The sequence below is a fragment of the Lichenostomus cassidix genome, chromosome 3 (genome assembly GCF_008360975.1).
Source record: "Lichenostomus cassidix isolate B80296 chromosome 3, HeHo_3.0, whole genome shotgun sequence".
Classification (NCBI taxonomy): domain Eukaryota; kingdom Metazoa; phylum Chordata; class Aves; order Passeriformes; family Meliphagidae; genus Lichenostomus; species Lichenostomus cassidix.
The window spans coordinates 61,345,921-61,371,578 of NC_139483.1; the positions used below are offsets into that span (position 1 = coordinate 61,345,921).

Genomic DNA, 25,658 nt, shown 5'->3' on the forward strand with positions numbered 1-25,658 from the left:
CATTAATTTTATATTTCCAAATTGCTGGAAAAGGCTACATTCCTACCATTCCACTCAAGATTCACTACTACAATTACTAGTATTCGAGATTCCTTTTTAGACAATATGCATGAATAAATCATGGCTGATAAGATACATCCAGTTACAAAGAGTTAGAAAACTTAGGTGTAGAACAGCATACACAAATAAAATGTTTTCCAGAATACAAAAGGATTAAGGGTTGATGACAACTGATAAAAAGATCACAGGCATTTTGAATTTCTGATCTGCTAACACATCTTTCTTTCCTGCGCCCTGTTTTACTGATTTGAGTCCCTGAAATCTATTATTTTTTTTCTTCTGTAGTTCTCTTAGTACCTGCCTGCAGGAAAGAAATTGGCAACAATGCTGGTTGCTATTGAAACTGACTTACACTTTCTCAGCAAAACTATTCAGTAAGCAGTAGGGGGATGGAGTAACATGAAATATTTCATTTTTGCTATAAGGTTAACTGCTTAACAAAGGTGCTTCCAGCACCTGTTCTGCCAGCACGTGAACATTCGATATAATGAGAATAAGAAATGGGGCATATTCCATTGACAGGTCTTTATCTGTGTGTCATTGCTTCCAAATCCACAGGAATCCTTACATCATGTATCTGATTTCACAACAATGAAATAATCCATGTATACATTACAGGAAGGGACACGAGTTTCTTAACTTTAACCCCAGTCTCTTTGAAAGTGCCACATTACAATCGCACAGCCTAACCATCTTGCTAAGCAGATCTATTTTTAGGCAGCTTCTTTGTTATTGTATCTCAGTGCCTACTTTTTAAACTCAGTCTAGTTTCGCTGGTAGTTGAGCTTACAAGCGCTGCCACATGTCTCCTCCAAAGGTAAATATAAATATATGGTTGAGTTCTGTAGCAACATAATGATACAGTGTTAACATACACTGGACAAAAAGTCTGAAAGGAGAAAAAAAAAAAATAAATACACATCTGCAGAAGAGCTCAGGCGTGACAACTTCACACAGACACACACCTGTATGGCAAACTGCAAGCTGCGCATCGCCCCTGACACGCGTCTTTGCCTTACACAGGGCCAGTCAAAGGAAACCAGGTACCAACTTGACTCAACGCTCGGGAGAACTGCCCGAGTTTATGAACTCCGCCGTGCGCCCACCGCAGCCTCGCCGGCACAGCCCCCGCCAAACTACCTGTAACACAGCCCCTGTTTCCCACCCTGCCGCCTGGCGCGGATCCCCATCCCGGCCCCCGCGCCCCCTCCTCGCCCAAAGCGCGGGCGCTGCCTGCCCACCCTGCCCCTCCCCGGGCCCCCACTCCGGGCAGCGGGGGAGCCGCCCCGCCGCCCCCTCCTTTCCCCCTCCTTCCCTCCCTCCCGCCTTCCTTCCCCTCTCCTCCGCGGGCCGCCCCCGCCGCCACTCACCAGCTGCGCGCCGCACACGGCCACCAGCGTGCACCGGCCGCTGCAATAGCCCATGGCTCCCGGCACCCCGCGCCGCCGTCCCGCGCCGCGCCCACTCAGGCGGCGGGAGAGCACCGCCCGGCCGCCGCCCGGCTCCCGCCTGCCGCCGGCGCGCCCCAGCCCGGGACCCGCATGGGGGCGCGCCCGCCGCCCGCCCGCCCTCAGCCGCGGCCGCAGCGCCCGCCGCCTCGGCGGTCGCGGGCAGCGGGGCCGGCCGCCCCCGCGGAGGGCGGCAGCGCCGGGGGGAGGGCGGCGGCAGGTGCTTGCAGGAGCAGCCGCGTTCTGCCGCGCAGCCCCAGAGGCATCTGGGCTTCAAAGTTTGCCCCCTCAACTCCGCTCGCAAACCATCCGGGCTCGCAGCCGTCTGCGGCGGGGGGAGGCGGGGGGAGGAGGGGAGAAGGGAGGGAGGGACGGACGGACGGGGAGGCGAGGCAGGCGGCGGCGCTGAGCTCGGTTCGCGCTCGCAGAGCGGCTTCCCTCCTGCCCACGGCACAGCTGCTCCCCCGCCCGCCTTCCTCCTCCTCCCTGCAGGGCTCGGGCAGCCCCAGCTGTGGGAACCCCTCGCCCGGGGGCTTCCCCGCGGGAGAGCGCGGAGAGGCGGCGCAGCGCCGGGAGGCGCCTCCGCTTTCTCTGCGCGGGCGCGGTGAGCGCGGCTGCACCTTCCCGGGCGCCTTTGTCTCGGCGGGACACCTCTCCGCGCCCACCCCGCCCGGAGCACCCCCGCACCGCACCGCACGGCGCCCGCCGCAGCCCCGCCGCCGACCCGCGCCGGAGGAGCTGTGCAGTGCGGCGGCGGGGCCCGGCTCGGCTCGGCCCGCGGTCACGGCCGGGCCAGGCAGGGCAGCGGGCCCTTCCCGCGAGCGCGCAGCGGAGCCGGCGCGGGCGCAGCCCCGCGGTGGAGCGCGCTGCTGCCGCCTGGCGGGCCGCGGGCGGCGGTGCAGGAGAAGCCGCCCCAGGCGCGCTCCTCCGCTGCTGCCGGCACCGGGGAGAGCTCCCGCGAGCGCCGGGGACACGCCGGCCCCAGCTGCCCTCCGCACCGCACCGCTGTCCCTCCCATCCTCAGCAGAGGTCACCGGCGGAAGCACATCAGAGTCGGACCTGGAAGACTGGGAGGAATCCGAGGCAGAGGCTGAGATCTGGAGGGTGAGGGCAGGAAAAGAAGGACAAGACTGGTCAAATTTAGAAAAAATATTAATTATTTTCAGGGAACTGGTTCTGCCCACCATTATGATGAGGTACGTTTGCAGTTAGTGACTTGATCCAGCCTTGCTCTGCTGTTAAAAGCATTCAGAATACATTAAGTTTGTGGGAAATTACGTGTCAAGATCTGGTGTGTCAATCAGTCTCCAAAGGTTGCTAATTGCTGTGTCATCAGCAACCACCTTGACTTTGCATTTGGACCAGGTCACCCTTACTGAGCTGCCCATTAACAGAGGTAGTTTTATCAGTGACATCAACAATTACAATGATAATTGTTACAGATGATTGATAATGGAATGCCACTGGGTTTCCTGAGCGCATTGTTTGCAGCACAAAGATCCTGTAACACTGGAAGCTCTCTGGAAGCTTAGAACTCCATGTAGTTTGCTCTCACTTTATAAGTGAGTTTCTCAAAATAGCTGGCAGATTGTCAGATGATCAGTTAAGACTCCTAAAATTCTGATAATGTAATGAGCACTCTCCAGGGAAGCAAAACACACACAAAGGTGGCAGTGTTTTTCCGCTACTCCATAAGTACGTTCTTCTGATTGTCAGCCTCTGTGCCTTCAGGAACAGCATGGACCAGTCAAATCACTGGTCACGAGGAGTATCAAACACAGTGAACATATTCACTTAAGGATCTAAGGAGGCAACTACTAGGGAGAGCCATATCTGAGAACAAATAAAGCTGTGGAACAGCTGAGAGACAGCAGAGGTGTCCAGCAAGTGGCAGAGAATAGATCAGGTACCTCTGAACTCAGTCTTTTTTTACTTCTTCAGCATATCATGGCTACATTTATTGGATCACAGAATGGGTCGAGTTGGAAGGGACCAAAGTGGTTCAGCCTGGTCCAGCCTCCCTGCTCAAGCAGGGTCATCCTATAGCAGATGGCAGTGAGCAAGAACAGTGTATCTCATTTTCTGAGACTGGCAGCTGGGAAGTTAACAGGAAGGGCAACTTGTACTCATTTAGACTCTAGAGAGGAAGGGAACGCTAGTTCTCTCTCTGTGCCCATAACTGATCTGGTTGTTCATTACAGAGGTAGTTTTCCTAGGGAAAATGTGGCCAGTAGTGACAGAGTCCAAAACGATGATCTCCATGGATTCTGACAGCTTCCCAAAGCTCCCTGATCCTTTTTCTTCTTAACACCTTCTCCTATAACTTTGCGTTATAGTAAGAATCTTTACTTCTTTGCCTTCTCCTAAATACCTTTAAAGTAAATGGGTCTCCTTCTGTCAGTGTTATCCAGCTCCCCCAGTCTGTGGCTTATCTGTCCACACAAACTTCCTTTCTCCATGTCACTTTTATCTGTTTAATCTCTTTTATCAAGAGGACTCAGGGTGAGCCAAAGGATTGAGTTCTTGTTGGGTCAAATGGTCAGGGCCTTTTTCACTCCAGTCTAAGCCTGTTCTTGTGGCCCTGCAGCTTCAGCATGCAGCAAAACCAGCTGTGTACGCACAGAAATACTGTTTTTTAGGTTCTCAGACTTAATAAAAGGCCTGTTGTGTGTGCTCCGTGAGTAATTTCCAAATGTTCATAACTTTGTCAAAACAAAACCAATTTTCTTCGAAGGCAGGCTGTGCAATGTTTTTCACTGAAGGTTATTCCATGCAAAACATTAACTTGTGGATGGTGATTTCACCAGTTCGTTTGGTAATCATAAAGAGGCCAAAAAGAAAAAAAAAAAAAGTCAGATAAAAATAGGTTTCCCTGTTTCCCTTCACTCTTCTCGTAATCAAATGTAATTTTATTCCTATTTCTATAACTCATTTCTGGGAGCAGATCAGTTCCAAAATCTGTGACTGTCACTAATGACTGCAAACAGGAGGCTTAAGATTCATTTTACAGTTCCAGTTATAAGAGCTCATTGCTAGTGCCTATACTCCCAGGATGTCTGCTTTTTGGAGATGAGAGGGGAACACGCCTTTCAGTGGCATAATGGTGAAAGCCTGTGTCCCCTAGAGTGCCTTTCCTGTGATTTGACAGGACTTGCTAACTGGTTTTAAGCCTGACCCTAGCCTGCTCCTTCCCTGAGCCTGGGGGAGCACCTGGGGAAAAGAGAAGCCCAAGAAGGGCTGCGGCTGCCAGGCTGCTGCATCAAACCTGCAGCCACAGGGGAGAACAAGGACTTGCGAGAACAAGCCGCAGGCCAAACAGACTGGCAGGAAGGGCCACAAGCGGCTTATGGACTGTAGCTTGTGTATCCCTTTCCTTTAATAAAACTTTTATGAGAAATCCGTTAAAGCCAGCACAGCGCAGGTTCAGCGGTGCGTCATCCCGAGCATCCCAGCCATGCAGGAGCTTGCTGTCACCAGCACCATCTAGCCAGGCTGTCCCAGGTGCCAGTAAATCAGGATAGGCTCCTGCCTACTGCATTCATTCTTGTATCAAGTCAGTCTGAAAATGCTTTGTAATTGATAATATTGTCATCAACAGTAAAGGGAAAATATTGTTTCAATTTAACCAACACCTTGTTAACAGAGCAGCCTCTGCTGTGTGATGTGCATGTTCATTATCTGGGGGAAAAATCAATTAGGGAGGGAAAATAAGCGATTAAAACATAATAGAAAATTATTGCAGGCTTAAGCATACTTCAATAAAAATTCTATTCAAACCTCTAACACTGTGGTAGTATTAACTGATTTTTTGAACATCATCTCTACCATGAAGATTGAGTGTCAGGTACTTTTTTTACCTCCTGCAGGATTTCAAGACTTGATTGCCCAAATGACAGTTTACTTATTTTACTGTCACATACTTTTGTGAAATGCCATAACAAGTTGATTACAGGTTTCACATTTTGCATAGTGACAAAATCATCTGTCATATAATAGTCTGATGCCTGAAAACCATTTAACTAAGAAGCAGTTTCTACTGAAAATAATGATATTTGAAACATTAAGGGGGTTTAAATGTGTACATTTTCTAAGTAAGTCTTTGTTTTAACTGAATGAGAAGAGCAGTGTTATCCCTTTCAGGCATGAATTTTAGACTTGTAAAAGTCACCAGTCAACAACTAGCCAGAGGGTGAGATAAATTAGGAGGGGCATCATTTCATGAATGAAATGAAAAATAGAAATGGGAAGCCTAGTGTTGTACGTCATTGTTGCTACAAAGATGAAAAAGTTCTTGGCTCCTATTTGCAAAACCTGTTATTCCTACTAACCTGAGCTGGAGATCTGAGGCCATATCAGGTACTCGGGCTAGTGGAAACAAAAACAGGCTCCCTTTCCCCTCTGCACAGAAATATTGGGTCACTGGAACTGGTGGGAAGAAAAGAATAATATTTTAGTTTCTTATTCAACAATATCTGTACCTTAGATGAGATGTAAGTAATAACAGCAATAAGGATAATCCATTCATTTAATGTATTCAGTTTCTTGACTGATTCTAAGTGACTGAATTTTGGAAATAATGTGATGTGTCATTTCTACTTAGCAATACTAATCAGTAAGGGAATTTTCTAGGCATTTTATTACTGGTAATAAGTGGATGAAGTAATAGTAGAAGCAATCTCACTTCTTGTGTCCAGGCAAAGGACAAGCCAGTTTCCAAAATGTGAAGGGAGTAGGATGGGGAAGCTCAGCAAGCTGTTAGATTGAAGAAGAGAATGATGTGTCCCTGGCAGTCTGTCATACACTGACTTTGTAGACAATGCAGCCATCACATACCTGCCATTATGAATGCTAGTAGAAAATGGTAGTGAATTATACATGAGGATGAATGCTGAACTACTCTTGAGGGGTGCTGCACCCAGGTGCTCAGCTGATCTCCTGCAGTGGGCTGCAGCACAGGGTATGACCAGGGATCAGCAGGGTAGTGTCCAAGGGTGTCTGACCTTCCTGGGCCACCAACTGCAGGACACCATAAGCAGCAAAAAACCTTCTCTGGGGCCACAGATCAATGGTAGCCAAGTGCTATCACTGCATTCTTGCTGCTGAGTTTGTTTTACACCCAGGCTGGAGGGACATGAAGGATGCAACAGCTTTGGCATTTTTCAGAGTGCTCTACCTTCTGTGGGAGAATAGGGAAAATAGGAATTGCAGGTGAGAAGGAACTTCTTGCAGTGTCTTGCTTCACAAAGGAACATGGTTAACAAAATTGTCAACCTGCAGGCTTATCATTTCTCTCTGTGAACACAGTTTGTACAATGTTTGTCTTAAATAACACTGTAATTTTCTGTGCTCTTAGTAGTCTTTCTGGAGGAAAAAAATGCCTAATAATGCTATCACTACTTTATTTTTAGTCAATGTTGTCTCACTTGTGGACATTAAAGCATTGTATAGGTAATTTAATATTATTGATCCTACATTTCAGTAGATCTGAATACAGAGATTTGAAACCCTTAATATGTTATGTACTTTGGATATCCACACAGTAGATTTTTCTTATCTGTCTCCCATAAACTTGTGTAACCTTTAGCAAGTCGATTAAACATTCTGCTTCTTATATACCTCATCTGGAAAATAAATGTGTTCTCATTTTGCCTAGGGCAAGGTAACACAAGGGAGAAATCATTTTCATAGCATTAGAATTTCTTCTCACATTTAAAATTGGCTAATGAGGAGGTCAAATTATTCTTTGTGACCATTGTTTTGGCTTTTTTATTTGTTTCCTTGTCATGAAATCATGGATGCATATCCATTAACGTTATATTTTTAAACATTTTGCTATTAATGTTCTTGAAAGTTGCTTTTTCCTTAAGCCACTGAAAAAACACTAATTTCTATTTACCAAGTTTGTATTTAATGTAATCTATTTAACAAATTATTTTAACATCTTTTAATACTGAAATAAACAGGCTCTGTTTTCAGCAAATGTTTTGATTGCAAGTGAAACTAAAATCCTGACGTTTGACAAACAAGGATGCTTTCTTCAGCGTTGAGGCTGTGACAGAAGTGTGTCTACGGCCTTTGAAAAGGAGAAAAAAGATGGGGCGAGGGGTAAAAAAAAATTGCTCTTATTCAAGGACGAGATTTGATGGGCAAATAGAAGCAGCAGAAGGAACCATTGTACTGCCGGGGTACAAAGATCTGAGCAGTTGGATGAGTTCTAGTAGCAGTCAGCCGCAGCTGAACCTTGATACTCTCTATAAACTGAAGCCCGTCAAAAGAGGGCACTGCGTTCATGCACAGACACGGCACCCGGCGCCGGCCGCTCCTGAAGATGCCTGTGGATGCCTGAGGATGCCTGTGGATGCCTGAGGATGCCTGTGGATGCGCACATTCCCAGCCCGCAGCGCTCCCGCCCGCCCTGCCCTGCCCTGCCCTGCCCCGCTCCCGCCGCCGCGGCTCGGGGGAAGCGGCGTGGGTACCAAACTACAGGAGGCAGCTGTGCCGAGCGCGGGCTCACCTGGCCACGCAGGCAATTAATGGGCTTCAGGAAGAGTCAACTGTGAGAGGGAAAGGGCGTGCAGCAGGTCTAATGATCTCTTCTGGACTCTGATCTTGGAAAACCCTACTGTTTTCTTGAGATCATGGGTGGCATTGAAACTCACATAACAGATCAGAGAGAAGAATAACCCAAGTTACGTTTGCTTGTAGCATTTTAATGGCTTTCTAGGTGAGATGTAGTCCCTGTGTTTAGCCACACTGGCCTTCTAATAGGTGATAAGTCTTCCTTGGCCTGATTTCTGAGTGAACTAAATTTGGGAAGTACTGTTCCAGACATTATTTAGAATTTGCTAAAAACAAGGAATGCACAAAGCATTCTGTAATAAACCCTAGAGATCCAGTAGAAGAAATAATATAAAAAATTTACTTTTTATTTTTAGTCTAATCCTTAATTTTAAATAACTACTTCTTGCTCAACTTCTAACAGCAACACTGAAAAGTTCCCTTTAGAAATGAAAAATGTTGTTTTCTTTATAAGCTTGTCTTGACTGTTGCCATTTCAATATATAATCTTCCTTCTGATAAGGTAAAGACCTTGGTCTCCCTGTGCATTATACTACCAAGCAGATATTTCAATCCTTCCATCATTTTCACAGGGTTTTTTTTTGTTTGTTTGTTTTAAATCCTTCCTAGTGGTTCAATATTTTCTAGACATTTGGGCTGTGGGAGTGAGCACAGCCTATTATTCAGGAATTGGGTATTTTCAAATGCAAAAAGCCTCATATCAAATTTGCTTTCATCACCCTTGTGAAATGTCCTGTCCGTCTTGTGCATCTCCCATGACCTCTAGTGCTCCTTCTCTGGTTCTGTTTCCTGAGATAGGTTCCTCCACAGATTCCTTTTGAATTGCCTTATATTTTCCTGGCAATAGGACTTTGCATTCTGCCCTCTCTGATAAATGTTTCTTTATGTTTAGCTTGCCAAGTTACCCAAGTTATGTAGAGCAACCAGTCCTCTTCAGAACATTCCACTGAAGCTATTTTTTCATCTTCAAACTATAGTGATAGCAATTTCTTTTGGTTTTCCTTTTATGTAGAAATACTTAAAATGGTAGATAGTACCATGGTGCTATTGACATATTCAGAGGTTATTTTCCATTTAAAATTCTAGTTGGAGATGTATCATTAGCTACCTTTTTTACTAACTTAATATGCTCTATGTTGACTTCTCATCCTTCTAGTTTTCCTAATTAAATGGTCATCAAAATGAGCTCAAAAAGTGTTACATTTTGAGCCAACATAGTTACCATCATCAAACAAACTTGTAGTCTCATCAATAAAAGCCATCAAGTTAGCTTGATAAGATCTGTTTACCATAAACTCATGTTGATCAGCATTAATTATCCTCATTTAATTCTTTATTAATTGAGTCATATCAGCTGTTTCATCATTTTGCTTCAGATCAGTGTTAGACTGGCAGGTATATAATTGTTTAGGTCATCTCATTTACCCCTTTAAAATATTGGCACAACATTAGCTTCCCTCCTTTTCACGGGGGTTTTTCTGGTGCTCCAGTTCTTATTGAGAATTCACATTAATAGTCCAGGGAATTTCTTTATCAGATTTTTCTAAAATTTCTCAAATGAAAATTACCTGGATCTTTTTATTTGGAAATGTGTGCTTATTAACTAATTTTTAACTGCCTTTTAATTCTCTGGAGTGATCACTGGAATGGAAAGTACTTCAGCCTTACCTTATGGCAAAATTTCTACTTTCTCCCTGCCTAAACAGGGCATGGGGCTATGCACTGATCACACATGGTTTGAATTATTATTCTTTATTCTGCATTTCCCATCTGCCAGTGCAAAACCAATATTGCTCTTCTCCTTGATTTGCATTTAATATCCTTTTAAAAAGCCCAAATAGTCTCCCTCCTTATTGACCTTAGCAGCCATGGCAGGTCTTATTGCCTTTTCAATTTTGTAATTGATTAATCTTGATTTACCTGAATCTGGTGAGGTCCATTATTGAATGATTGTGTATGCTTTTACTTTTGTTTCCTTTATCTATTTTCTTAAGTTCCTACTTCAGTGTATGCTCATTATATTGTGATACTATTTTTCCCCTCCACTTCCTTTTAATTTGGTTAATTAATTGCTATCAACTCATTGAAATCAACCCATTAAAAGCAATACAGGATCAGTGCTGACTGGGCTTTGTTTTCTGTGCAAACAGCAAATCTAGCAATTTGTATTAACATAACCATGATTTTTACCTCATAATATGTTAGAAATTTTTACCTATAACTTTGGAATCCTAGAATAATGTTAACATTGACCTCAGAATTTCTTCAGTGTGTGTCACTCACAATGAAGTCCCTCTGATTGCACAGCCATTTATTCCTCCTGCACTACAGACAGGTAGTCACCTGAGCCTGAGGCTTTCTGCTGTGATATGGTAACTTGCAACCAATCCCGCCTGCTACTTTGTACTTAGCCAGTTAAATATTCACCCCAAAACTTCCAATATTTGTCATTTCTACACTATCAGCACTTGGAAAGAGCTATTTTTGACATGAAGTGTCTTTTTTCACTCTTTCTCCCAACTTCATCTTTCCTCAGTAGATTACAGCCAGTGATTTCAGTATTCCAGTCATGCAGATCACCCAATCAAGACTCACTAATACCAACAAGGACAAATCCGTGCTCATAAGTGAGCCATTCCAGCTCTTGTTTACTAAAAAGGCTCCTAGCCTTGCAATATAGGCAATTAAAGATTTTTTTCTTCTTCCTCCTATCCTTTGGATTTTTGATTAATTTTATTCTGTCTTCATTTTTTTGCTAGATTTGATGGTTCCCTTCCCCTCATCCCTCCATCATTCCCTCGTTATTAGTTTGTCATCCTCAGACAACATTTGCAGGAGGACTCTGGTGCCTTGCTGCCTGGTAAAATGGGCAGTGGAAGTTCTCAATGCAATGCACGTCAAGAGGCAGAAAGTGAATTTACAACAGCAAGTGCAGAGTGCTGCCAAAGATAGGGAGTATGATTTTCTCCAGAATCAGGCATCTTCTTCAGCCATGATTCACCTTCACTCACAAGGCTTAGGATATAATTTCCCATTATGTTTCTACTAGTAGTAAGGTCAGTGGAGGAAGTTCCTGTTTTTCCTTCTCACTAAGGCATCCCCCATAATGGGCCACGTTCCCAGAGACACTACAACTCTGCATGGAATCAGGCTGTAAATCAGAGCTGAAAAGAGACTCAGGTTTCCAAAAGCCCTCCTCTGTACAGGCTGGGGGCGGGGGGTGGGAAAGTCTGCTGCAGAGCTGGACAGCAAGCTTGTGGGTGGGAGTGGAGCCCCCGGTAGTCCTTGCCCCAGCCCTGCTGTGGCAAGGTTGGCTGCTGGAAGTTCCCTGGTCAGAGACACAGAGGCAGAAGAAATACCTTCAGTTCTGCACACAAGGCCCTTCTGTGCTGGGGGAAAGCAGGGGTGGCCATCTGAATTTTCGGGTCCTTCTGGCTCTTAGGCAGAAATCCTCAGCTCTGCTGATGGGGAAGACATAGGCAAAGAGATGTCTCTTGTGGTGCTCCTCTCCTGTGCCTGGAAAGCTGGCAGAATCAGCACGGGAACAGCTTCCAGCTCCTTGGTTAACACAATTCACAAAGAGTAGGGGAAAAGTGTTAATGGACAAAGTTTTGCCAACTGATGTAAAGTGTTTATCAAATAGCAGTGTCACATTTTGTGACTCAGCCTTTGGGTAACAGCACACCTGTTTATATTTACTTGAAGATGATCTTTTCGATTTATTTTACATGAATGGTGATATTCTTCAACTATATAGCTGAAACAGTGACTTGAGATAGATTTAATATGTGGAGGCAATAGTGCAAGACATTATTGTGCTAAAACGAGATACATGTTGGAAAATTATTAACCTTTCATTTATTAATTTAGTTACAATAATAACTCCCAAACAGTCTTAGCTTGGTTTGTAGTTTTTTGTGTGTTTTTTAAAGGTGTGTTTTTTTTTTTTTGTTTGGGGGTTTGGGGAGAGGGGTTGGTTTTTGTTTTGGTTTTTGTTTTTTTTTTTTTCCAGAATAATTTTATTTTTCTATTCAAGTGAAATAAAGCAAGTTTAGGTCAAACAGCTCCTCGGGACAAGAATTAGATCTTTTGGTGGAAGAAGCTGTAACAAACTTATCACCACATCATAAAAACTGTGAAATAAACTTCCCTGCTATCACTCAACTATCAGAGACCTGTGAAGCTAGTTAAAGTTTTGATTTTAATTATGATTATTTTTTCTTTTTAGTAACAGGCTCCTGAAGTTTCCTCCAATCTGATTATTTAGAAGTAATATTGTCTGATTATTTTTTAGAAATTTTGGGTCTTTTTTGTTCTGTCTCACTCATTTCATTAGCTCCCCCTTCTTTAACCCTTTATTTAAAATTAATCTCTGATAAGTTTTTTCCAACATGAAATATAGGTTTCACATACCACTGAGACACGCATAAGCTTAACAAGCAACTACGTGAACAGTGTAGCCTTAAACTACCAATTCCAATTCTTTTTATGGAATACTTTTTTTCTAAGATGTATTTTAAATATAAATTGAATTCTTCAGGACAGAGATTGGGCCTTAAACTGTATCATAAAATGTTTAATACATTTGGGCATGTAAGAAATGGCATTAAATAGGCTAGGCCGTTAAAGAACTGTGTTCTTTAAGCTCCTATTTTGTGTATCCTGTTAAGATTTATTGCAGAATTTTTCAGTTGCTCTTAAATTCACTGAGTATTCAAAGGGATTTAATTCCTTTTTTTTTCTTTAGCTGTGGCAGATGCCAGCTCTCCCAGTTTTCTTGCAATTAATGCTTTTACCAATTTTTCATGTTCTGCCTTGAGGTTAGATTTGAATGAGAAGGGTTTGTCAATTCCTGCAGCCACCAGATCTGGGGTTTTATTGTTGTTGTTCCTATACTTTTTTCTGTGTTTTATGTTTTTTTTATTTAAGATTTGTTGTTGCTCCCTTCTCCATGTGTCTTTTTCTGGTAGTCTTTATCTTCCTCTCTGGGCAAAGCCTTCCTTTGTGAGAGACCTATTTTATTTGCTTTGTGGATGCAAAACACTTATCTCTATTTTTGTGTTTAGGAAAAATAAGTGAACTGTTTCTTGCTTGGTATTGAAGCTCATGTGGTACATTTCAATTCATGCCCTCACCTAACAATACACATGTGCCTCCCATGTGTTTCCCATCCATTCCCCCTGCCAGCTACTATTACAGTTCCATGCACCTGTTCTAGAAGCGCACGAAGGTAGACTAACTTTGACTTGAAGACTTCTCAGCAAATACTAATTTTGCTAGCATTTTTCTATAGTTTTTTTTAATAATGCAAAAGTTTTCTCATTTTTACTGACCCTCAAGAAACGGAGCAGTAGATGATACTGAATAAGATGGTAAATAATGCAAAAGACTGTTTATTTCTGAGGGTAAGAGTTCAGTACCATTTCTACCATTATATTCAGTAAAAGGCCAAAATAAATCTCCCCTTCAGTCTATTTCTCAGGATTAGTTTGCCTAAGAAGGTTTAACCAGCCTGGAGTAATCTTTCAGTACTTGTTAGGAAGATTTCACATAAATAAATCATCCAGAGTAAAACTGTAGTCTCCAATCACATTTTATTCCTGTTCCTCTTCTTTATTTCTTCATCACTTTTTCTTTGGTTGCTTTACTCCCTGACACTCTTCTTTGCTCACATATTGACTCACTTTCTCTTTGGTCTCACTGCCTGTAGCTCTTGCTTCTGTCACCGAGATTTCTTTGCCTCACTGAAGTTCTTTCTTCACTTGCTAAAATCCCCTTCACACCCCAAACTTTCTTAAGAACTCTGAGGTTCATTTGCAGATAATTCCAGCAGGAAACTCTCAAATTGATCTTTTTTTCTAGTCCTGGGGCTTTCTTTCCCACTTATTTGTTTTTCTTGACTCTCAAAACATTAGTCTGGGTGGTCTGATTATTGCTCAAACAGCACTGGGGGGGAAATCACATAAGCTGCACATTCAACATCTGTCTACAGGGTACAAGTGAGGAAGACTCAGAGACATGGATATTCTTCCCACTTCCCACTTTGTCGATTATATCAATTTGATCAAAAAATATTGAAAACAATCAAGAAATGAAGGTACTTCAGTCATGCAGATTTTGACATTGCCAAACTTCTCTATTACAAGGGAATCTTCAACTTGATTCTATTTGTAGCTTTCTTTTTAATTATCTAAAAATTAGATGGGAAACGAAATGTGAAAAAAACCGCAAATATCTGTAGTGAATACCCAAGCTATAAACCTTCATTTTTCTTCTTACAGTAAACAACTTCTTCTGTAAATATGCAGAGTGATAAAGTTATAACATAAGAATAAACAATCTTGTTCTCCATGCCCTCTGCAAACTATATTACTAAAGCGATTTTCATTTCATCATGCAAGATTCTAGGAGTGGATAGAGCTGACTGGGATAATGCAAATCATCTCAAATAAAGGAATATGATCAGTGTTACCTTTTTTTTTTAACACCAGCCTGTATGTGTTGAATTTATTTTTCTCCGCATTTGTCTGTTTTATCTCTCCTCGATGCATTTATCTTGGATGATTCACTCAAGGTGATATTTCACAGCTTACGTATGACATCATCTCGGTCAGCATAGTGGGACAGTTTTAAGAACTGTTTCCTCACCAGAAGCACAGTCAGCCTGTAAGACCAGAGGCTTTCCTTCCCTTCCTCGTATCTCTGCACATCCACCCCACACACCATGCAATCGGCTTATGGATACATCAATTGCGCAGCAATAATCTGCTCCCCTGTGGGCTCTGGCTTTTCCAAAGGACTAAGGCCTTCTTTTTTACATTTTACAGATGTAAATGGAGCTCAGCCTCACAACCCTTTTCAGTCTTGGTTATTCCTTTCATGCAGGCCCCCACAATTTCTGACAACATTGCAGCCAACTGAAACTTCTGATTAAGAGTTTCGCCTTCATGTGCCGGGAAGCAGAAAGTAGCTCTGCACTGGTGGTAGGAATGAGCTCTGTTTCTGGGCTAAATTGTCCACAGTTGCACAGCGATAGCAGCTAGCATCTGGTTTTTTGTGGTTCACGGGCTTTTTTGTTAGATCAGATGAGCAACCAGCAGAGGGGAAAAGTGCCTTCTTGGTTGTATAGGCTAACATTTGCTGTTAACCTGTTCCACATATGGATTCTAGGGTTGCAGAGAGAAATGAGTAGAAAACTGGGTCTCAGAGAAGCACACTGACTTTGGGAGTGATTCGTGGGATGTCTGCACTTAAAAGGGTGTACCTCATCTGCTGTCTGTATTGAAAATCCTAATCCTGCCTGTAATAATAGCCTGTGTATGATTCTTTTTTTTTCTTGTTGTTCATACAAATGGGGTAAATAGACACAGGCAAGAGAACAGAAACAGAGAACAGTCAAGGTAAGTATTAGAAAAATAGACACATGTCGCTGTTGAGCAGCTAGCAGAGTAATGAAGGCACCAGCTCTCAGTGGCAAGAAGGAATGACCTTTATTGTTTTGATTTCATCATATATAGAGAGTTTTCAAAAGTCACCCAGATTGGTCGGTCAGAAGCCTTCCCCCAGGCCTGATTGGCCAGGCTTGCACCGTCCAAGTTCTGGGACAGTGTTCCAATAACATCCAAACTTTATCTTTATTTATAAAACACAAGAAAATTCTCATGGGAAAAGCCTGTGCTAGCCACAGACACAGGCAAGAGAACAGAAACAGAACAATCAAGGGAAGTATTAGAAAGCTGCCTGGATTTCTTCTGTTGGCAGAGCTGAGATGCATAGACATTTGAGATTGACCGCATCCATTGTCCTATATCCAGCTCGTATATCTTAAATCTGGGTGGTCAACATAGCATAAATATATTGTGCATGTGCATTCTGACAGCACATGTATCAGAAGAAAATCTCGCTAAAAAGCACATAAAACAATTGTCACAAAAACATTTTTTTATATCACAGCTAGTCATCTGCCAGCAAGATGCCAGTAAGAGTGTTAAAAATACTGTAAATATTCAGCTCAAAGCATGTTTACATTTGCAATATGTTCTTTTATGTGAAAGAACAGAGACAGAATGAAAGGAGAATCCTCCCCTTGGTAATGACTATTTTAATGTCTGCTCAAAGCTTTGTAAATAATGCAGCACTATAAAATTTAGTCATAAGAAGTAATCATTATCTCTCAATAAAAGAGAATAATTTTTCCATTTGACCTGGCATAGAAATGTCTATAAACATTATACTTATCTTTAAGAGTGTTCCTTCTATTCATGTGCAAATACAAGCAACGTGAAGATTTCTAATATCTCAGAAAATTACCCCATAGTATACCCAGTTGCCTGTATTTTCCAAAGGTTGCAGTCTTGAACAGGGATTTTTATGCTTCCGACAGATTAAGTCAAAGTCAGAACAAACAGGTACTGGCATTTTCTTTTGATTGCTTATGTAAACGTCCCTCATCAGTGGATGCTTAGAGATATTTCAGTGAAACATACTCCTCTTCAAGTAGGCCAAAACCTCTTTTCACAAGATTCTCAGATGTTTCTTTGAGTCATGATGAGAATATCGTGGAGGACTACATTATATCATAATAGAGAATTTTTAAGTATGGCTTATTAACTGGAAGGGAAAAAAAAGCACCAGGTGATTATTAAGCAATTTTATGTTACACTGTCTTGAGAGGGAGGTGGTAAGTGATGACTAATACATTGCCAAGGGATTTTGTCTTGTTTATATGTAGTGTGCTGCTGTTATATGGCCACAAGATGTGACACATGCTCTGTGTGCCAAACTGGAAAATATTTGCATTCTATTTGTTGGCAGAGTGAATAAAATTGCATTTTGTGTGATAAATTGCTTACACTTAGATAAGATTGAAAGATTTGAAGTAGGAAAGGAAAACAGCATGATACAATACAAAACACCAGTGTAACAAAGGATGCATCTAGGGCTTCCTCCAAGATTTTAAATTTTAGGTCAATCTTGAAATATATATTTAAAAGCTTAAAGGTTTCCATTTGCAGAAAGCAGTGAATGATAGATGAGTCATGAGTGCTGCGTTATGACTCAGGCTTGGAGTCCTGATTTATAGAAAGCAAAGCCCAAGCACAGATGCATCAGGTTATCCTGGTGGGACAAGACAAAGCCACGCACCAGCTCTTCTCCAAACTTTTCTTCTCCTCCCCACACTTCCACACACGCTCCAGGTTTCCCTGCAAAAGAAATGAGTGCACTTTCCAGATGGGATCTCTGATGCATTCCAAGCAATACCAGCCAGCATGCTGCCTCAGGGCTCCACACACTGTGCAGCAGAAGACAGCAGAGATGCGCCCTAGAGAAGTCATTAACTCATGGCTGTGTATTTATGAGGGCTTTAGGGAGTTGCAAGTTTAGGTGAGACAGCTCACTGGGAAGTCTTGCTTCACTCTTATTGTCTGAAGATTTTTCAGGTCTGTTTTGTGTTAATGTTGGTAACCAGAGGGAACAACCTGGGATGCTAATCAAGATTTTTCATTTTCAGTGTCCTACCTCCAAGAGTAGAGCACTAATAGCTTCAAAAAGAGCCTCAGTAAAATGTACAAAAGAGGCAGTCTGTGTGCAGATCACATAATATGGTTCTAAGCAACAGTTTCTTAGATCTTTCATGTGAATAAAGAATGGATTATCTGATATCTTGCTAATAGCCATTGCCTCATGGTCTTCAGCTGGCATGTATATGAAAATGGAAACAAACAATCAAAAATGTTCTTCTGCAATTAGTCTTTTATGAATTTCATGTGGGAAGGTTTAATTGCTCATCATTGTCTTACAAAGTGTGAGTCTATGAGGAAAATGTGATTGCATGTCTCTTGTATATAGCCTAGCTAAATAAACTTTTTCACCTCTGTTAATCACATAATTTCATACTTTTCCTTGTAGCTACTGGGTCTTGTGAGACTAATCTGGAGAAACAGCTACACACTGCTCTGTTGTCAAGGAAACTGTCATAATCACCAGTTAAACCACAGTAGTAAGATGTTTCTCATGTTTGTGGTAAAAATGGGACATTCTGCAAAGATATGGGAGAAACGGGAAAGCCAGCTGTAACAAACCACTGCCAAGAGTCCTTATCTGGGAGACAAGATGCTTCCAGCTTCTGGTTCCTGCTCCAAATACTTTTGGTGTATTTTATCCTACTATTATTAAATATACAGTCTTGGGAGCAGAGAGGTCTGAATCTCCAACCCTGTTCTGAGATCTATGCTGGATTCCAACTACAGTTTTACATTAGGGACCACAAACTCTACCTAAATAATATGAAAATAACTTTAATATAATCACAATTGTGTTTTATTTTCCTTAATAGTTATGATAAAATTACTTTTAAAACAAAGAAATAGATATAAAATGATTTGATGCTTTTATAAGAGAAAAGTTATATAACCATGAATTGAAAATGTCGCCTATATATGGCTAAGGTTTCTGAGATTACCCTTACTGAATCAGTGATAAATCTTTTTGTTATTCCTTCTGAAATAAAATCTTAGAATAAGGGGAATAAATGGCATATTCATGATGCAGGAGACAATGCACTGTATTTTGAAGGGAAACAAATATTTGTTTAACATATGTAAAGAGCATGCATTAACAGGGCCAGAATCATTCACTACTTCAAATGACTTATTCCAGCCATCTCTATATTAGGATTAAATTGGGAAAAACAAAAGCCAAACAGATCTGATAAGAATATTTTAAAGTTTTTTAGCAGCTTTGAAAAAAATCACAAGAAAAGTCATGGATCACACGCAGTATGCTTGTAGAAAATACAGACACCCAGATCATTTAGTAGCACTGAAAAATATGACCAGTATAAGTGCTAAATTTAACTCAGAATTATTTTTTTTCTCCCCCATATTGTAAAAAAATCTAAATATATGGAACCAAATCCAGTGGGTATGCACACCGATGCCAATCTTTCAACCGATAGCAGTAGACTGAGCGTAAAACTCAAAAATGAAATTGAGTCTAGAGTTCCAGCTGTGGTTATCTCTGAGTTTCACGGATGAGAGCTTTACCTCCTCACTTTTGTACACTCTGATTTTGTAAATGAAGATCAAAATGAATTCTGAGGGTCATTTGCATACATAAGAGTAAAAGGTCTGATGCTTAAAAGAAGCAACCCTTCAGAGAAAAGTCAACGGAACAAGATCATGTTTTCAACACTTTTTTCCACATGGAACTATACTGAGCAATGGTGTCCTTATAAAACAAACTGAAATAGTTTTGGAAATCATCTGAAAAATCATCATGCAGTATCTCTGTCGTCAACAGACATCTGGTATCAATGAAGAGAAGTTACAGATACATTTCCTTCTCAAGTAAACTGTGTTGACTACATAGATTGGTTTCCTTTGACAATAAAGCCAGTTTGTTTAAAACAACAGTTTCATATATGGACATTTACATTATGTGCAATTAAAGTCTGGGTCATGAAAAGATGCCTGAATCTGAGAAAACAACATTTCTGAGTTAGGGTTACATACATGGGATAAAGAAGGCAACTTTTTCCAAGTTGTCTGCTTTAAAGTAGGAAAATGTCTGGAGAAAAAGCACAGGGAAATTATCAAGAGTATAAATGCTTTTCGGTCAGTAGAGCATCAATGAAACTAATATAGCAGCTTGGATGTTTTCCTTTCAGGTCAATTGGCTGCAATCTTGCCTCACTCAGCTTCTCCCTGTGTGCTGAGATCAGATATTTTCTCTCTGAATAGGCTCAGATCAGTCTTGTCGCTTTCCTGTATGCAAGGATATACTATGACAAGGGAGTCTTTGCATTACAATGTTGTTGTACTAGGGGTGATAAGTGCAGGAAAAAAATGCCTATACAGGTTGCATTTCCTCAGATGTATTGCCAAGTCCTGTGGTATACATGTTCCTGTAATATAGCCTAGAAGAAAATGTCTACTTCTTGAGAAAGGAGTATGCTATACAGTAGCCAAATTGTAAAAACCCTGTGGGGATTCTGAGCCCAAAATCTGGAGAAATTTATTTTAAGCTGGAACAGATAACTAAATAAGTTATGCTATGATGGCCCATTAGAGTATAACAATATGTTGCCTTTTAGATAACTTTCAGTTTGCTAATTTGAAAATTGTAACCATATGAAAGCTTTCAGAGTGACAGCACATTTGTTTGTAGTTTGGTATTTTAATATGCCAAATATTGGTTCTATTAAGCTATTGTAAATCTAAACATCTACATCCGACACATTTTCTTTCTGTGTGAACACAAAGGGAAAATGTACCATGTTTTGCTGATATCTGCATGATTAACTACATTTGTTTTTCTATTTACCACATAAAGCCCTTCTCTGGAAAATCTACTTGAAACATTCAAGCTTTCACCCAGGGACATTTCTCCCCATATAATGACCAAAGAGCAATAGAGGTCAGTAATCAGAAATCTCTAAGGACACCAGTTTTTACGGCCTCATTAGTAGTGTCTTAATTAGTCGTTGCCCAGGTTAGCCTTGACTTGTTAAGCTCATAGAGAATGCACTGAGGGGCAACTGATGTGTTCTCAAAATGTCACATCCTGTATCCAGGCTCCATTATGTGATACTTTTGTTTGAAAAGGTTGATGTAAGTAAAAGACAAGTGGTCTTCTGACCCCTTTATCTCTCTTATTAGGCTTTGTGGATTTGCCCTTATTTCATGAGGAAAAGAGTATTATTTTAGAACATTTCATATAAACATACTCCTTTTTACAAATGCAATTTCTTGTGTATATATTTATATATTTATAAATGCTTTTCTTTATCTTTCCAGCTTCCGTGTTTCTATCCTTATACGTGGTGTGTGTATATATATGTGTGTGTAAAGAGAAATGTGTATATATTAGAAAGGTAACTGAGAAATGGCGTTCTTTAATGTATAAAATTGCAACATACTAGATTATTTTCTCATGAAAATGCTTCTTTTTCATAGCTGTCCTGATGCTAATATAAATAAATAATTTGCTATTTCTAGCCTAATTAGTGAATGTATGCCTGCCTTGAGCAAGGAGAGCCAGACAAGCTGACCTCCAGAAACCTCTCCCAACCTAAATTGTTCAGTGACCCTGTTTATACACACACACACACACACACACACACACACAAAAAGTGTGCACACACACACATTTCCAAAGTAAAAATGGATTACAAAAATGCCTTGATGATGAGTAATTGCATATTTACGTGTCTCCAGGATCTTGATAAAATGGAAATTAAAAAACTCACTTAAAGAAAAGATATGTACAAGGCATGGGTATGGTGGTGAGCAGTGACCAGAGAGGTGGTGCCTTTTGTGGCTCTCAACCTTGGATTCTGTGGTTTGGAAGAGTAACTTCTGTACAGAGAGAAAGCTCTTCAAAAATCTACAAAACAGCTGGAACAAACTGCTTTATTTCATATTAATATTATATACAAGTTTAATTGTAGTAAGGATAGTATTATTATTGTTATTATTGCTATTACACCCTGATAGACTTCTGAATGGCTTCACATCCTGATTTGTGTATGTCAGCAGTGATCTTTACATCTCTGTGTACGGATGATGAATTTGGAAGAAAGGCAAAATATATAATACATGTGTTTAAACTATGTGGATTCATATAAAAGAATTTTGGGTGACACAAACTGTGCTAATTTTTTTCTTATAAATATAATTTTGAATAACTGAAAGGATGAAATCTCAAAAAATTTTCTAGAGTGCTACCAAATTGATCTTTATAACTCACAAGCTATAGAGATACATTAAAAAAAGCTGCATTTGAGATCACAGGGTTGTGGGGAAATGCTTTTTTTGCTTGCTGCTTCTAAATGATATTTGAGCCCTCTGATCAAAAATTTCCCCAATGTATTTTCTGACTGTGTGTCAGCTGCCCCTTAGACAGACTGACCATACATTCCTTTAAACCTTTAACCAGCAGTAGTAAAACTACCTGTGAGATGAAAGAGCTACTTTAGACAGTAAATTGCTCAGCCTATTACCAGCATATGACTCACACAAAAATATGTTACCCTCTCTCCTCTTCACTGACTTGCCAGACACCCTGATGGAGTGGGTTATGAAGGCAAGAGAGAGAAGTTCTCAGTGAAAGAATAGCTAGAGAGTAAAATAAAACTCATTTGAAATAAATGAATATAAGGGCCCTCCACCTGTGCCATCATCATCTGCTGGAGTTACACTTTGGGCAGCTATATTCAGTGATGAAAAGTAGTCCCCTGGGTTGATGAGTTTTTACATGGAATAGTAGTTGGTGTAATAATATGTATTTCTAATAAAGAAGATTTTTCTTTTCCTCTCTTTGGGGAACCCAGTCATGTGTTGCCAATATCTTGAAGAGATTCCACTCAAAAATATGGTCCTTACACTGTGATAACTTATTTAAGTAAGGATTTTGATTACTGCAAGGTAGCAGGAGATATTTTAGCTCATTTGCTTTATTAGAAAAAAATAGCAAAAGGAAGAAGGAACTCACAAGTTAATAAACAGCTAAGAAACATTAAGTCAGATTTTTTGTCGTATGACTTGTTCCTGAAAATATGTCTCATATATTTATCTTGTACAACAATTGATAGCTGATATGGTTAAAAGGCCAGATGTGTTAGGGCAATTTTTAGTACAATGTATCAAGATCTATTTGGACATAAGAGCCAAAATAAAAGTATTCATTTTTTCCATGCAAGTGATCTGAGTGTAGGGAGTGAAAGAGGTTTCTCTCTTCCTGCATGATGGCATTATCAAGTAATTTTATGTATTGTGCTTTGCAAGGCAAAACACCCAGTTGTTGCTTCCCCATCAATCAAACTTTTCTGTGGGTAATTATCTGACTCCTCTTTAACAGCAGTGCTGGCTGAACTGCTGTTCTGGGGATCCTGCTAAAAAATCCTGAAATAAAACTCTTCTTGTCCTTTCAGATCGCAGAAGGGCCACCAGCTACAGCCATGGTGTTTGCAGCCATGCACAGTCACACCCATTTCCACTGTTGAACAACCATCTGCTGCGCATGCTACTACTGATTTTTCACCAGTTATTCTGACAGATTTTCAAAATTTAGTTTACTTTTGAGGCTGCATGAACTCTTTTACTCCTGCATCTCATTCTTTTAGCCTTCCTTTACAGTCATGGATTAATTCACTTAAGCAGCAAATTGTAGTGACATACTTACTGAGAGTTATTGTTATTTTGTAGCTTAATTAGTGTAGTTAATTATATTTGGTAATTATATAATGTTTTGTTTCTATAAACATAGAGGTCATATTATGTGTAGTCAGATCAGCTGTAGAGTTTACGCTAATGGTTATTTAATTGTGAGATTTTTTTTTTTTTTGCTTCCAGTTTTAAGGCTATTTACTGACAATAGAAATTGGGGGTAATGTCCTGTATTGACCCAATTTTCTATCAATTTTTTATATAGGCTCTGTCCTTTTAGACTCATTATTTTGTTGCTCTTTTACTGAAGATGAATATATTTAATGTTTAAGTTTTCTTGATGATCTCTAAAATCCCATATGGGGATCAAAAGGTATGAAATAATTCTATAAGTGAAGAATTTTATTTACTCACATGCTTATGAATGAAGAAATAAATGCAAGAATAGTTGAGCACATATCTGTTTTTTTTTTTTTACTGTGTAATGTCCTGTTAAAGCAGGTTTTTATATACATTTTGTAGTGAGGGTTTTTAATGCTCAAATGTAAAAGTTAATATGCATGGTAGTTTGATAAAAGATGTTGCAAAAACTAATCAACTTTTAAACTTATCTTTTATTTTATTAGTAGAACAAATTGTGCTTTTGTGTCTAAATGCATGCTGAAAAATACATCAGCATAAAAAAAAACCCACCTCCCTGAAAGAATCTCAGCATACAAATGTGACTTTGATTCAGTTTGGGGAGTAAGATTTTAATTATGCAGTTCTTCAAATTCAGCTGACATTTTTGATTGCTATTTCTGTTCTATTCTCTTGATGATTTGGATCGTGATAAGGTTTTTTATTTCATGACTATATAGCACTGGTGAATGTGACACTTTGTTCTTTTATGGGAAGAATTCAACAAAAAAGAAAAGTACTGTCTCTGAAATCTCATAACACTGAATTCATCATATATGCTATGTAATCTTTTAAGAGAAGCTGTTATGTTAATGTATGCTGATATAATCACATGAATGGATGAATCATTCAGAGAAAGTCTATCAGCATAATAAGCATAATATATTTTAAGAATTGACAAAAAACTTGTAGCACATTCACAGCTAGGATGGCTTCTCACTGCAGTTCAGTACACAGGTTTGCTGTAACAATGCTTGTCTAATAGCTTGCTTATCTAATGCCAGAGCATCTCACATTGCTTGTAATATTTACAATTTTTGCAGTCTCATGATTCTGAAGACACTAAACTTTACATGTAAAAGCAGAAAGAAAAATAAAATCTCTCATAAAAGATGAGCAATTAAAAAATTCCAAAGTTCTAAGTCTGTTGAGACTTTTTTAATGCTATTATGCCAGCACAGCTAAGTAACTGCTACAGAAAAAGTTCCAGTAAATACAGTAAATAATGCCCATGCTCTTTTCAGCCATTATGGAATAATTTTTGGCTTTTTCAGATGCAAAGAAACTATTAAAGTATATTCTGCATTTTATGCATTATATGTTATATTTAATATTTCCCATGTTAATAAATTATTTTTGCAAACTGTGCAAGACAGATTTTTGTTAATGTGTAATACAATGAACTTTATTTTCCAATCACATATTTTGGTTTCAGTCAACTGAAAATTTTGTCATTCGAGCTTATGACTCATGTATGAACAACAGTGACCTCATGTGGCTATTACTTCAGGGATGCATGTGTCAGGCAGCACAAAAAGAACACATCTGTCTTCATGGCAGGAATATAAAAACATTAAATGATACCCACTGTGGTTCATTATAGTTATTTTTCTTTTTGTCTTAAAGCAATATTAACTACAATATGTTCATTAAAATACTTTTTGAGAAAAGAGCTTGATGAATGCTGCCATAAATTTGGCCAACAGTTATACATAGTAAAGATTTACCAAATACATGCTCAAGACTTTCTGACTTCTTCCCTGATAACCTTGGTGATTATTGGTTAATGAGCGAAAAGCCTCCCCTCCCCTCCCCTCCCCTCCCCTCCTCCTCCTCCCTCCCTCCCTCCTCCCTCCTCCCTCCCCCCTCCCTCCTCCCTCCCCTCCCCCTCCCTCCCCTCCCTCCCCTCCCCGCTTTTTATAATATATTTCTTCATGATGTAGGATTATGTGTGTTTAACTTTTTTTTTTTTTTCTGAGAGGATATTGCATTAAAGCACATTGATTCTTTTCCACAACTGATGTCAAAACCAGTTATTAGTCAGGGAAGGTTTTGGACAATACTGCCTGTTTTAGAATAAAATATCAGTGTCATTCCACACATCATGTCTAAACAGAATTAATATTTTAGCATGAAAAGCACAACAAAGTAGGTGCCAAAGGTCTTCCTTATGTCAGCTGGTACAGAAATCATGTTTAAATCCCATCTAATGTCCTGCTTATTT

The 25,658-nt window shown here is 40.2% G+C and overlaps 1 protein-coding gene across 2 annotated transcripts in view; it reads right to left on the reverse strand.

The window, feature by feature from the left end:
* The window catches only part of NKAIN2 (sodium/potassium transporting ATPase interacting 2), a 526,214-nt gene extending 524,627 nt beyond the window's left edge, over positions 1-1,587 (reverse strand). For both annotated transcript variants that reach the window (XM_085056048.1, XM_085056047.1), the window contains exon 1: positions 1,431-1,587. In XM_085056048.1, coding sequence (XP_084912174.1) covers positions 1,431-1,484 — 54 coding nt within the window. In that variant the 5' untranslated portion in view covers positions 1,485-1,587. The remainder of the gene's footprint in view (positions 1-1,430) is intronic.
* Between the last annotated feature and the right edge of the window lie 24,071 nt (positions 1,588-25,658).